The sequence below is a fragment of the Delphinapterus leucas genome, chromosome 18, assembly GCF_059928025.1.
Source record: "Delphinapterus leucas isolate spDelLeu-1000000601 "Yukka" chromosome 18, BTC_Dleu_Yukka2, whole genome shotgun sequence".
Lineage (NCBI taxonomy): Eukaryota > Metazoa > Chordata > Mammalia > Artiodactyla > Monodontidae > Delphinapterus > Delphinapterus leucas.
Window position 1 is genome coordinate 74484692 of NC_143146.1, and position 14623 is coordinate 74499314.

The 14623-nt window shown below is 43.2% G+C and overlaps 1 protein-coding gene across 2 annotated transcripts in view; it reads left to right on the plus strand.

Annotated features, from left to right (window-relative positions):
• Positions 1-14623, plus strand: part of USP12 (ubiquitin specific peptidase 12) — an 80790-nt gene that overhangs the window by 54073 nt on the left and 12094 nt on the right. For both annotated transcript variants that reach the window (XM_022574534.2, XM_089899705.1), the window contains exons 4-6: positions 6637-6866; positions 10384-10460; positions 10574-10657. In XM_022574534.2, the coding sequence (XP_022430242.1) occupies positions 6637-6866; positions 10384-10460; positions 10574-10657 (391 nt within the window). The remainder of the gene's footprint in view (positions 1-6636; positions 6867-10383; positions 10461-10573; positions 10658-14623) is intronic.

Genomic DNA, 14623 nt, shown 5'->3' on the forward strand with positions numbered 1-14623 from the left:
TTTCCTCTTCATTTATTTGGTCTTGTAGGTTTTTACCTTGCTTATTCATCTGTGACATATTTTTTTGCCATCTCATTAAAAATTTTTTTCTCTGTTTGAGTGGGATTATGTTCCTGTCTTACTGGTTGTTTGGCCTGAGGTTTCCAACACTGGAGTTTGTAGGCTGTTGGGTACAGCTGGGTCTTGGTGCTGAGATGAGGACCTTTGTGAGACCTCAATCCAATGAATATTCCCTGGGGTCTTAGGTTCTCTGTTAGTCCAGTGGTTTCGACACAGAGCTCCCACCGCAGGAGCTTCAGCCGGACCCCCCGCTTGTGAACCAAGATCCCGCAAGCCACGTGGGGTGGCAAAAAAAAAAAGAGAGAGAGAGAACAATAACAAAGTAAAAAATAAAATTAGAGTAGGAAACTAACAGGTATGTTAGAAAGACTATAAAAATAAAAATATAGACGAATCAACAACCGGAAAGTACATCAGTACTGCAATAGTAGAAAAAGAGGAGGAGGGAAAAGGAAAAGAAAAGAAAGAAAAGGAGAAAAAAGAGGGGGAAAAGCCCTTGGCTGTGGAGGGTGGGGCCTAAGCAAGGGCGAGGTTTGGGTGGTGGGCAGGGCCTATTCTTAGGACCCACAGGACTGGAAAAGGCCTTGGGGCTGTGGGGGGGTGGGGCTTAGGCTGAAGGAACAGAAGGGGCCCAGGCGTGCCCCCCATCCCTGGTCTCAGAGGGCCAGAGACCTCACCTGGGAGCCCAGCAGGCTTCCTGGGCTCGAGTGGGCTGGGCAAACGCCCTCCTCTCCTCTCCTGCTCCTCCCACCTGCCTCTCCTGTTCTCCCCTCGGCCTCCCTCCTATGCCCCCGGGACCAGTGCGGCCAGGGGGAGGGGTGGGCCCTGGAGGGCAGAGGACCGGCCTGGGAGCCCAGCAGGCTCCCCGGCCCGAGTGGGCAGGGCACACGCCCTGCACTCCTCTCCCTCTCCTCTGGGAGGGTCCCTCCCATCTGCCTCTCCTGCTCTCCCCAGCCTCCCTCCTGGCCCACGAGGCCTGGAGGGGGCTTTGGAGCGGGGGTACCAGCCTGGGCGCTTAGCAGGCTTCCCGGCGCAAGTGGGCCAGGCCGTTGCCCTCTGTTCCTATCCCACTCCTCCCGAAGGGCCCCTCCCGCCTGCCTCTCCTGATCTCCCCGGCTTCAGGGGCACCGATCCTGTCTGGCTTCCACTTCTCCCGCTTCAGTCCCCCGACGCCCTACCGGTTCACTTAGGGGTTCCTCCCGTCTCCTTGGGCGTCAAGGTCCCCACAAGTGGCTGGCAGGCACCCTAGTTGGGAGGCGCTAACTCGGCATCTTCCCACACCGCCATCTTAGAATGTATTTTCTGGAGTGTTCTTAAATCAATCTCCTTCCATGTTATGTTAAAAACTTCCCATTCTGTATTCCCAGTGGATGTTAGCTCTATATTGTTTTAACCGCTATTGCTTTATATTACTTATCATTTAGATATCCCTTGGAAAGAATCTATTTTAATTTCAGTAATGGATTTTTGTTTTTAAAATTTTCATTTATGTTACCTAATCACAGCAGAAGACACTATAGCACTGTGCTCCTGCACCTGGTGTGACAACAGTTGCTCCGTATATATGTTGTCTCTGATGACAGGGATATTTGCATTGCATTAATGATTATATGCTTAGTCTTGACTGTGTTCCAGGCACTGTGCAGGAATTAGGGATAATGAAATAAGACAGACCTCGGCCCTCATGGGGCTGACATTCTAGCGAGAAAGACAGACAAACAGTTACGTAAGATAATGTGTCATTGCTACAAATAAAAGTAAGCAGGGCAAGGTGGTAGAGGATGAGGGAGTTGATAAGTGGTATGAGAGCAGAGATGTGAAGTGAGAGACAAGTCATTTGAAGATCAGAAGCAGGGTTGTTCCAAGCAGGTAGAACAGAAACTGCACTTGCCCTGAGTGCTTGAAGGACAGCAAGAAAATTACTGCAGGTAGAGAGGAGTGAGATGAAGGTCAAGTCAGAGAGAAGGAAGGGCCAGGCAGCTCCCGGTTTATTGTGAAAGCCACGGGAGGCCCCTGGAGGGCTCCGCTCTGCATCAGAAGGTCCCCTGGCTGCCGGGGGCCTGGCGGCAGGAAGGGGCGCCCATGGGCAGCGCGAGAAGCATGGCGACTGGCCTGGAGACCCCTGCAGTCGCGGAGGTAGGAGACGAAGCCGTCTGCTTATGACGGTTGACTCCTGTCAGCTCTCCCTTGTTTAGAAGAGTTTAACACACAGGTTTGTGACCTAACCAACTGTTGTTGACTCAGCTGGATCATCTAAGGAGGACTTGAAGTCAGACCAGCTGGCTCGAGGCAAAGTGCATTATTCACATTGTTGTTTGGGGCCAAGTTTATTCTTCTCATGTTGTCTTAGCTGTTCCAACCCCTGTTGTTTGTTCCTTCATTCATTCACTCAAGAAATGTCAGGCGCGTCTAATGTGTGGCAGGACTGTTCTGAGTGCTGGGGATACAGCAGTGAACGCAGGAGGAAGGGTGCTGCTTCTCAGGGAACCTGTATGTGCACAGCAGCATTTCAGGTGCTATGGAGAGACACAGATACAAAAATATAAACACATATTCAAGTATTCATCTTCCTCAAGCGAGGAAATAACTAGTTGTTCACAAATAACAGCTATTAAATAGATTTTAGTAAATAATTTCTCATATTCATTAATCCTTTTTCTCCAAAAGAGCATGAAAGATATTTTGTATGATGAAAAGCTGTAGCTATTTCTGAATTATGAAGAAAACTTACTTTTAGGCAGTGATTCAGTTTCCCTCTTTTATTTTTTTTGCATTGATGTTACAGCTGTACCAGGACTTTGATAGCTTATACGTTTCATATACGTTTATTTAATATTGACATTGTCTGTCTCTCCCGCTAGACTGTCAGTTCCTCAGTGTCGGGAGCCATTTGTTTCTACGCACCTTTGTAGTCCGAGGACTTAATCCAGTTCCTGGCACATCGGGGGTGCTTACTAGATATTTGTTGGATGAGTGAATGAATGAGTGAATTTGTTTAATTTGCCAAAGCAAGTTTGAAGTCCGCCTTGCCCATTATGCTGCTTTGCAGAGAAGAAAGCCACCCATAAGAAAGCTGAGAGTTTAGAAATCAAATATAATACAGTTTACAGGGATTGTTGTGAGGCCATTTAGTCGATGATGTTTGGATGTTTATGTGGTCTTGGTTGATGTTTAAAACTACAGTGGCTGCTCTTAGTTTAGGCTCTGCAAGCTTCTGGTATGTTCGGTTTACTATGTTTATAGAAAATGGATGATAATATTTAAAATATTTTAACAAAATAGAGTATTTTCTGATTTACTTTGCATCTCATTTGTAGAGCATTCAGGTCAATTGAGGTATTTCTTTGAATATGATGTCATTGTTCTGTATTAAAGGAACATCCCCCCCAAAAAGATATTTCATCTTTTAAAAAAATAAAAACATTTGCATATTTCTGCTTTACAAAACACATTTGTTTTGAGAAACATGCATGTATGCTAAAATACTTTAAGAGGGAGAGCGAGTCTAGCTTGTGGCATTAAGCCATCACTACCCACTGTGGTGAATTATTCATCCCTCACCCTAACCAGGCCCTTAGCAGTGGTTACAAGTCTTTCTCCTGGCCCTCTCCCATCATCCCTCCCTCTGTATTCTCCATGACCCCCCAGTCTGTTTCCACTTTGTTCAAGACCCCGAGATCGCCTCTAGCATAATCTCCCTGCAGTCCTCGTCTTAGTGGGCCTCCTGAGGTTGGTGATTCTAGTTTTGTGACCTGGGGAGGGGTGAGTGAGAGATGGAAGCTCTTGGTTTTTGAGGGGCCCCATTCACGTCCAGGAGCTGCCTGGACACAGAGCAGGTTAGGGCAGGAGTCGGGGTGGATGGAGAAACCATGGGTCAGGCCATTAGTGGGCGAGGGGAGGCTAGCCATGACCACAGAAGGGTGAGGGTTAAGGGTAGGGTGGCCAGATCTTATGCGCTTTCTTGATTGAGGGAGAGTTTTTATATGCAAGTGAAAGTGTCGTGGTTTAGGGGTGGCAGCAGGAAGCTAGAAGATGCCAAAGGTTGAAGAAATGGGGAGTTCAGAACAGAAAGCAGCTCTTAGAAGGAACAGCAGACAAAGGGTTGCGAAAGAAGAAAATCCCAAGGATGAGGAAGGAAATGAGGTACAATAATAGTGGCGACTAGGAGACTGGGGTGAGGGGCAGGGTGGTGCTCTTAGGGATGGAGGTTATTGCCTTGAGAGGCAAGGGGAAAAGTCATTGACCTCAGTTACCTCAGCTTTGGCATAAACCAGTCCATTGGCGGCACCATCTGAGGGTTCCGAGCATGACTTGGCTTGATCTCGGAGACGGAGAGGATGGCCGGAGGGTTTGCAGAGGTGCAGGCGTCTCACGGTGTGGGTGGTGTGCAGTGACGTCTGCCGGAGCAGGTGGTGGGAGTGGTGTCAGATGCTTTGGATCCACTGTCCCTCGTGGGCAAAACCCAGAAGACACGCAGTACAGCAAATTAAAGATCAGTTAGAGGTTAAGTCCACAGGGACTAACGCAGGAACTCTTAGGACTCAGGGCTTTTATTGTTCTTAAAAATAACATAGGGAGTTTGTTTAAGGCTAATCAAACCCCTCAGGACAGACTTACAGCAGAGAAGTGAAGTGTGGCTCCAGGTGCAGTCCTAGCATCATTGTGTTGGCCTGTGACATGCCCGTGACCAGAGGTGGAACCACAGGATGGATCCAGACAGTCTTGCTCTAGCACCTGCATCTTAAATGTGATACTTTTCAAAGATCTTTTTTGACACCTAGATTAAAATCATTATTTTCTTTTAATATTCATGAAAATGAATATTTTCACTTGCTCCCATTTTATCTTTATAATAACCTTGCAGAGGAAGATGGTATTCCATTTTAGAGACAGGAAAATCAAGACCTTTTTCGTTACAGTGGGGTTGAATGTTTTTTCATGTGTTTTATTTAAACTTTTGAGTTTTGTTTCTATAAACTGTTGATTTCAAGTCCTTTGCCAACTTTGTCTTTTCTGTTGTGTTGAGATAAACTCTTTATATTATACGTTGAAGATGTTAATAATTTTCAGGTTTCACTGTTTTTAACTTTTTCAATGAGTTCTAATGCATGGAACTTAGTTTTATGCAGTCATGTCTGTAGCTCTTCTAAAATGTAATTTTTTAATTCCTTTTATTTTAGGAAGGCTCTCCTTAAATTTTCTTCTCAATTTCTATTCTATCGTTTAAAAAACTGTAAACTGTGAACTTCCTGGCACTTATTAAATGTTTACGGAAGCTCTGAAGGTGAAGCTTCCTGACTGGGTGGTCATCTGAGTGCTTTTTGTTGGCTGGACCGCGGGCGCCTTGTGTGGCCAGGTGGCCCCGGCTGCCTGTATGTGGCTCGCTGGGGCCGGACGGCCTGGCTTGAATCCGGGCCGTGCCGCTTCCTGGCAGTGACTTTACCACTTGATCCCCTTTCCTCGCTTGTGAAATACCGTTAATAGCAATGTCACAGGGCATGAGACCCTGCCCCTGAAGTCCTTCCTCTTCAGGCTCAGGGTGCGTGATGCAAGCACAGGTCAAGCACTTAATGTTAGCGACCCTCAGGTTTCCACGACATTTACTTATTCCTGTAACTACAGGAAACGTTCCACAGAGTTACAGACCTCACATTTGGAAGGGGCCTTAGAGATTCTCTGGATTAAATAGGTAGTTCATGATGCCTTTGTTCCCTAAGCCTGACTGCACAGCAGAGTCGCCTGGGGGAGCTTTGAAAAGTGCAGGTTCCAGGCCTCATCTCTGACTTAATCAGAATTTCTAGCATGTATGGCCCAGTATTTTTTAATGTTAACAACTTCCTCTGTGGTTCTTATGCATTTGCGTTGGCACTGCCAAGAGGTTTTCCAGCTTCTACTTTAAAACTTTCCCTGTTGGGACTTCCCTGGTGGTGCAGTAGTTAAGGATCCGCCTGCCAATGCAGGGGACACTGGTTCGATCCCTGATCCGGGAAGATCCCACATGCCGCGGAGCAACTAAGCCCGTGCGCCACAACTACTGAGCCTGCGCTCTAGAGCCTGCGAGCCACAACTACTGAGCCCACGTGCCACAACTACCGAAGCCTGCGCGCCTAGAGCCCATGCTCTGCAACAAGAGAAGCCACCGCAGTGAGAAGCCCGCGCACCGCAACGAAGAGCAGCCCCCGCTCGCTGCAACTAGAGAAAGCCCGTCTGCAGCAACAAAGACCCAATGCAGCAGCCAAAAATAAAAAAAAACTTGCCATGTTGTAATATTTGTGGAGTAATAGATTAAATGAGTTAATAAAAAGCGGTTGTTTCTTATCTCCTCAGTACATTATGTGTGAGGATAGGTTTTGCTCTTTTCTCATTGACCTATTAGTATTCTTTTAAAGATTCTCTTTCATCGTAACTCTGTTTTCTCCAAATTCAGTCATAATGTGTATATGTGAAAGATACCTATTTCTTGTACATTACTCTAACAGTTCCAAACATTTTACTTAGCTCTGATGGAATACTGTTCTTTTTTTTTAGTTTAGTTTTTTCATGAAGTGATTAATTCTGAAATACGCTTATTTTCAGAGCTCTTTGACAACTACATGCAGCAGGATGCCCACGAGTTCTTGAATTACCTGCTGAACACGATCGCCGACATCTTACAGGAAGAGAGAAAGCAGGAAAAGCAGAATGGTCGTTTGCCCAACGGGAATATTGACAGTGAAAACAACAACAGCACACCAGACCCAACGTGGGTTCATGAGATTTTTCAGGGAACATTAACTAATGAAACCAGATGTCTTACTTGTGAGACTGTAAGTATATCATAAAATTTCGTGTAGAACAAATCTCATCCATTATATGAAGTGTTCTTTGAGAGTGGGTATGAGAGATGAACTGGGAAGTTGTAATCCTCAGGTGTAGAGTATATGACTGTGACAGATGTGCCTCTCAGTCGTCTGCTTGTTAATAGTGAATACTGAGGTGGCAGAGAAACACTTGCTGCTGTTTGAACTATTTGAGTTTGTTTCACTACAAGAGACCGTAGAGCCATATTCTGGAAATTATAGTCTTAGTTGAGCGTGTAAAACCTACGGGTCAGGGAAGTATATTAATTTGTTGCTTCTTTTCCTACAATTATGTTTGTTGTTTATGGTTGGAATAAAAGCTGAAGCCTCCTGTGTACACTTAAGGAGGGAAACTACCCACTTGCTGGGTAGTTTGTAAAGATGAGCAATAGGTAAATCTCTTGAAAACGATTTACTCATAGGGTCGGATAACGCAGGCCTCCTGTTAAGTTCTTACCTTGTTCTCCCTTGACGAATGAAAGGTCAGACTCTTACTTAGGCACCTTTATCCAGTTCTGCCACTGACCCCCTTTACAGCACAGCCCCCTCTCAGCACAGGGTCTGGTTTTAGAGTTTAGTGGTTTGCGTCGCATGTGGTCACCATGCTTCCTTTAGCCTCCTGCAATCTGGAACATGTTCATAGTCTTCTTCTCTTTTATGATACTTACATTTTTAAAGACTGTGCCCCTCCCCCTTTTAATCTAACATTCCTCGTATCAAGTTTGCCTGATGTTTCCTTCTAATTAGATGCAGGTTGTGCATTCTTTTTTCTTTTCTTTTATTAATTAACTTTTTATTTTTGGCCGCGTTGGGTCTTCGTTGCTGCACACTGGCTTTCTCCAGTTGCGGCGAGCGGGGGCTACTCTTTGTTTTGGTGCGCGGGCTTCCCATTGCGGTGGTTTGTCTTGTGGAGCACGGGCCCTAGGCACACGGACTTCAGTAGTTGTAGTTGCAGCACGTGGGCTCAGTAGTTGTGGCACACGGGCTTAGTTGCTCCGTGGCACGTGGGATCTTCCCAGACCAGGGCTCGAACCTGTGTCCCCTGCATTGGCAGGCGGTTTCTTAGCCCCTGCGCCACCAGGGAAGCCCCGGTTTGTACATTCTTGGCCGGAACAATTCATAGTTAATATGTCCTCGTCAGGATATCACATACAGGCACACAGTTCCTTCTGCCCCTCGTTGGTAAAATTAATTTTGATCTCCGATTCACGATGTTGTTCAGTTTCTCCACTTCATAATGACTGTTTTTTATGCCCTTGTAACTAGTAGGGAGACTGTGGGAGACACAGATACTCTTGTTCCTCATCTAAATCTCCCCCCAGACTTAGCATTCACTGATGATTTTTGCCCAGTCCAGTCTTTACTGTGATGGTTGTACTGCTAGTTTTTAATAGTGGAGGAGAGTAGCGTGGTCAACTGGAAAAGAGTCCACAAGCTAGAAGAGTAAGGGAAATGCTTTATGGATGTTGGAAAGAATAACGTAGTCTACTCGGTTAACTGAATCAGATAAACTTATACTGGCAGAGACTAATAAGGAACTCTTTTTTTTTTTTTCTTTTTAAATGGATTTAAGAAGAATGGAGTGGAAAGTACAGAGAGTTCCCACATTGCCCCCCTCCCCACTTCCCCCTAATGGTAACATCCTTGGCATTAGTAAGATATATTTGTTGCAGTTGATGGGCCAATGTCGATACGTTATTATCTGAAATCCATAGTTTACGTAAGGGTTCATTCTTGGTGCTGTCTGTTCTTTGATTTCTCTTTGTTTTGACAAACGTATAATGATGTGTCAATCCCTGCAGTATCCTGCAGAGTGGCTTCACTCTGCTCCACGGATGCCTGCTTCCCTCCTCCTCAACCCCTGGCAGCCGCTGCTTGTTTTCCTGCCTCCATAGTTTTGCCTTTTCCAGATGCCATGTGGTTGGAATCGCAGAGTACGCAGCCTTTGCAGATTGGCTTCTTTCACTTAGCAGTGCGTATTTGAGGTTCCTGCATGCCTGGTCACAGCTTGACAGCTCATTTCTTTTTACTGCTGAATTACGATTTATTGTCTGGAGGTACCAGAGTTTATCCATTCACCTACTGAAGGACATGTAGGTTGCTTCCAAGTTTTGATAATTATGAACAGAGCTGTTACGACCGTGCATGTGCAGGTTTTTGTGTGGGCATAACTTCTCAGCCTCCTTGGTCAGTACAGCGCTGAGCACAGTTGCTGGATCGTGTGGTAAGAAGAGTATGTTTAGTTGTGTGAGGAGCTACCAGCGTGGCTGCGCCATTGCACATTCCCGCCAGCTATGAGTGACAGTTCCTGTTGCTCCACATCCTGATCAGCGGGTGCTGTCGTCAGCGTTTTGGATTTTAGCTGTTCTATTGTAGATGTGTAGTAGTGTCCGGTTGTTGTTTTAATATGCACTTCCCTGATGACATATGATGTGGAGCATCTTTTCATGTGCTTGTTTGCCATCTGTACATCTTCTTTGGTGAGGTATCTGTACTGGTCTTTGACCCATTTTTAAAATCAGGTTGTTTGTTTTCCTGTTGTTGAGTTTTAAGAGTTCTTCGTATATTTTGGATACCAGTCCTTTATCAGGTGTGTCTCTTGCAGAGATTTCCTCCCAGTCTGTGGCTTGTCTTCTCATCCTCTGAACCGTGTCTTTGGTAGATGAGAAGTTTTAAATTTTAAGTATTAAATTTTAATTTTAATAAAGTCCAGTTTTTTCCTTCATGGAAATGCTTTCGATGTTCTTTAAACGCTTTTGGTGTTGTATTGAAAAGTCATCACAAACCATCAGCGGGTGTAGAGTCGTTGCGAGTGGGAGGCCCCGGGAACCGAGTCGGAGGTCCCTCCCATCGCATCGCGTCGTCTCCTTGCACGTAGGAAAAGTGATGACTAAAGTTCTGTCCTACTCCAGTTCAGATGAATAAATAGTAACTTCATTTTTATAAGATGATTTATGCATAATTCAAACAGAACATTGTTCAATTTTGGGGGAAAATAAAAGAAAGTCATAAGTGAAGATTACAGTTCGGCATTTTGGGCTAAATTTTTTTCTTAAATGATAAAACAATACAGATATCACATCCTTTGCCAAACATTCTCATTCAGTCTTGGCCTGTGTTTTTTAAGAAATAGTGTATATGGTACAGTTTGTTTTATGCTTCACAGTATTACCAAGATTAGGAGAAGTAATGGAATTTCACATCACACTAGCCTTTGCCAGTAAGAAAATCAGTCACAGGTGCACTTCGGTGTTTTACCTCTACATATAATGAAAGTTATTCATTCAGTGTCCTTTTGGATAACTTGGGGGGAAAGGGATTCTTTATATACTTAATTATACTTAATAATACTAATAATAGAGTGTACTTAATTCTGTCATTTTGGAACAGTGATTAAAGAAATCAAAGGTTGTAAAGCAATTATACTCCAGTGAAGATGTTTAAAAAAAAAGAAGAAATCAAAAGTATTTCCCTATTTTTACAGATAAGCAGCAAAGATGAAGATTTTTTAGACCTTTCTGTTGACGTGGAACAAAACACATCCATTACTCACTGCTTAAGGTAAGTGCAGAGTTATTTATTTTGACATGTAATGACTGTCTTTGGGTTTAGAATATTTTTAAATGAATACGTAACTTTCTGGTATAGACACAATTATTTTGTGTTTTACGCAGGGGTTTTAGCAACACAGAAACTCTATGCAGTGAATACAAATACTACTGTGAAGAATGCCGCAGCAAACAGGAAGCACACAAACGGTAAGTCAGTGTTTTTAACATTTATAGTGATTCAGTGGCAGTGTTGTGGATGGGCTTTTCTAGCTGAAAGCGATCTATGACAATTTGCGATGAGAAAACATTCTTTCATCACCAACAGCTCAGACTCGTTAGGTAATTCCTGGATAAACAGTATCCAACTCTGTACCCTCAGGTGACTTTCTGCATTTAGTGGTTGTTTAATAATCATAAACCAATACAGTTAAAATATTTTGCTTTGAAGCTTTCTTGATAATGTAGACTTCTTCTTGGTGAGGAAGGATGAGGGGAAAGTACTTCACTCACCCTCACTCTAGTTTCCACTGTTCCTACATAGGATTTTGTACCTTCCCTCAGTATATTATTATGAAGACGGTATTTTGGTATCAAGGAATTGAATCATCATCCTGATTATTTTACTTTTTATTTTGGATCAAGCTCAGAAAAGTTGCGTGAACAATACTAACAATGTTTTTTTTTTTTTACCCTAAACCATTTGAGAGTGAGTTCCTGATATGATATGATGTCCCAAGATCCTGGCCACTTGGGTAGCTGTTTCCTACCACAAAGGAAGTCTCCTATGTACTGTATCCATCCAGGTCAGGAAAGTAACGCTGATGTGTTACTGTTATCGTAGACCTTATTTTAGTGTCACCAGATATCCCAATAATGTCCTTTATAGAAAAAAGGATCCAGTCCAGAATTACACATTGCATTTAGTATTCATGTCTCTTTAGTCTTTTTTACATTTAGAACAGTTCCTTGGTCTTTTCTTGACTTTCATTATCTTGGCACTTGAAAATTACAGATTAGTTATTTTATAGAATGTTCTTCTTTGGGTTTGTCTCATGTTTTTGTATGATTAGGTTCAGGTTATGTATTTTGGGCAGGAATCACACAGAAGTGATGCTGTGTTCTTCTCATTGTGTTCTTTTAAATGGCACACGATTCTCATATGTGTCAAGTGTCAGGGTTCCCAAGACACTCCTGGATTTGGTGACTGACTAGAAGGACTTGCAGGACTCAGCATATATAGTCGTGCTCACAGCTGAGATTTATTACAGGGAAAGGGGACAAGTACAATCAGCCAAGGGGAAGCCAGGCCAGCTTGCAAGAGTCCTGTCCCCGTGGAGTCACACAGACGTACTTAGTTCCTCCAGCATCAAATGTGACAACATGGGAGAAGTGTTGTCTCCCAGGGAAGCTCCTCACCGACTCGGTGGCCGAGATTTATTGGGGGCTGGACACGTAGGCATCCTCTGCCTGGCATGTACCAAAATTCCAGGCTCCCGGAAGGAAAGCAGGTGTTCAGCATAAACCAGATGATTTGCACAGACAGTTCTCAGGGGCATCGAGACACGCTTGTCAGTTAGGGAACAGTGGGGACACCCCCCGATCAAGTTCCCAGATGTTAGCCCAGGACCATCCTTGCACCCGGCCTTTCCGAGGACAGTCTGAGGCCTGCTCTGGGACTCTGTCTTGCACATCCCGTGACTGGTACTGTTCTCTTTGGACACTTGACTTAAGGTGCTGTCTCCCAGGATTCTTCACTGTGAAGCTGTGCTTTTCCCCAGTTGTAATTCATATGTATTTTGAGATTGAAAGTTTGGTGAGAAATGGGGATATTTACAGTTTTTTTCATTTTTTAAATCTCAGTGAGGACTCAGAGATTCCTGTTTTATCCTGTGGGTGATGACTGTCTCGTTTATTTTCATGTTCACATTATCCCGATTTGGCCAGCAGGAGCCCCTTCCCGCTGCCTCTGGTGTCTTTTGTCCCGTCCCTTTGTTCTCCAGCCCCTCTTTACTCTGTAGTGCAACAAGATGTGCAGGCTCGCTTTGTACCTTCCTTGCCCCCCCCACACTGGTACCAGCCGTTTCTCGAAGGAGCCCTGGTTCCTTTTAGGGGGAGAATAACGTTTAAAAACCAGGACCGTGGTATAGGTGTGCTCGTTGCCGTTGCCGTGTCACTGTTCCTGGGCCCACTTAGTGAACAGAGCTGGAGGACATGCGTGCTCGTGTGTGTACATATGTATACATATTTACATCTGTACTTATTTATCTGTTGGTCTATCTGTATCGAAAAACCACAAATTCACAACAGTACCTCCAGTTTCATCCAACACCATAGGGTTTATTCTGGTTTTCTCCTTTTTAATATTTGTAAGCCCCTCCTCTGACAGTACAGATTGGCTCCCATTATCCTTATGTGTGTGTGTGTGTATATATATATATATATATATATATATATATATATATATTTTATCCTTATATATTTAATAGTTTGGTCAGTGCCCCTGTGGGTAGCCAGGCTTATCACCGCACCCCTGCCCCCCAGAAATAAACCTGCATTTATATGCTCAGTGATCTTCAACAGATGGTGGTGGGAAAACTGGGTATCCACATGCAAAAGATTGAAGTTGGATCCTTACTTCATACCATTCACAAAAATTAACTCAAAATTGGTTAAAGACCTAACCATAACACCTGAAACTATAAAACTCTTAGAAGAAAACATAGGGGGAAAAAAAAGCCTCACGATGTTGAGTATGGCAGTGATTTCTTGAATATGACACCAAAAGCACAAGCAACAAAAGCAAAAACAGATAAATGGGACTATATCAAACTTAAAAACTTATGTGCAACAAAGGAAACAACGGAATGAAATGATATGAATGGGAGAAAATATTTGCAGAATATTAACAGAATGGGAGAAAATATTTGAAAACCAGATATCTGATAAGAGGTTAACATCCAGAATATAAAGAACTCACACAACTAAACAGTAGAAACCACATCACCCAATTAAAAATTGGGCAAAGGACTTGAGTAAACATTTCTCCAAAGATGACATACAGATGGCCAACAAGCATATGAAAAGATAACATAACTAATTATCCGGGAAATGCAAATCAAAACCACAGTAAGATACCACCTCACATTAGTTAGGATGGCCACTTTCAAATAAAAAGAGAAAATAATGAGTGTTGATAAGGATATGCAGAAAAGGGAACTGTGCATTGTTGGTGGAAATGTAAAATGTTGCAGCCACTGTGGAAAACAGTGTGAAGGTTCCTCAAAAGTATTAAAAATAGAATTACCGTATGATCCAGCATTCTGCTTCTAAGTACATATCCAAAAGAACTGATAACAGGATTTTCAAAGAGATATGTGCATTCCCATGTTCATTGCTCTAGTATTTACAATAACCAAGAAGAGGTGGAAGCAACTTAAATGTCTGCTGACAGTCACACATGGTCATAGGTCGTGTTCCCCTCACCCCCAGCACCATGTGCCCCAGTTAGTCGTGCTTGACATTATAAGAGGAAACTGTGGAATTTTATGTACAATTATTAAGCTTTTCTGTGTGGTCAAGACTTGCCCTTTTTCTTTTCTAATGTAAAAATTTAAAGCTATAAATTTTCCTCTAAACGCTGCTTTGGCTGTGTTCCCACAAATTTTAACATGTTGTATTTGCGTTATCATCCATTTAAAAATCTATTCTAATTGCCCTTGTGATTTTGTCTTTGTCCCATGGATTATTTAGAAGTATATAGCTTAGTTTCCATATTTCAGGGGGGTTTTGCTATTTTTTGTTTTTTAATTTTTGTCAGGAAAATATATCCTGTGATCTCTGTCTTTTGGAAGTTATTGAGACTTCTTTCATTGTCCAGTACATTAATGAATGTCCAGTTGTACTTGAGAAGAACATATATTCTTCAGTTTGAAATGGAGTGTTCCATAAATGTTGATTAGATCCATAATTTGGTTGTTCGTACCTTCCCTATTCCTACTGACTTTTTTTGTTAGAGAAGTCTGTTAAAGACTTTAACTCTGTGCATTTATCTGTTTATTTCTTTAATTCGATCAGATTTGGTATTTGGTACTTGAAGATTGTGTCCTCTTGATTAGTTGGCCCTCTTTATTATGGAATGTCCTTCTTTTTTTTTTTTGGAATGTCCTTCTTTAT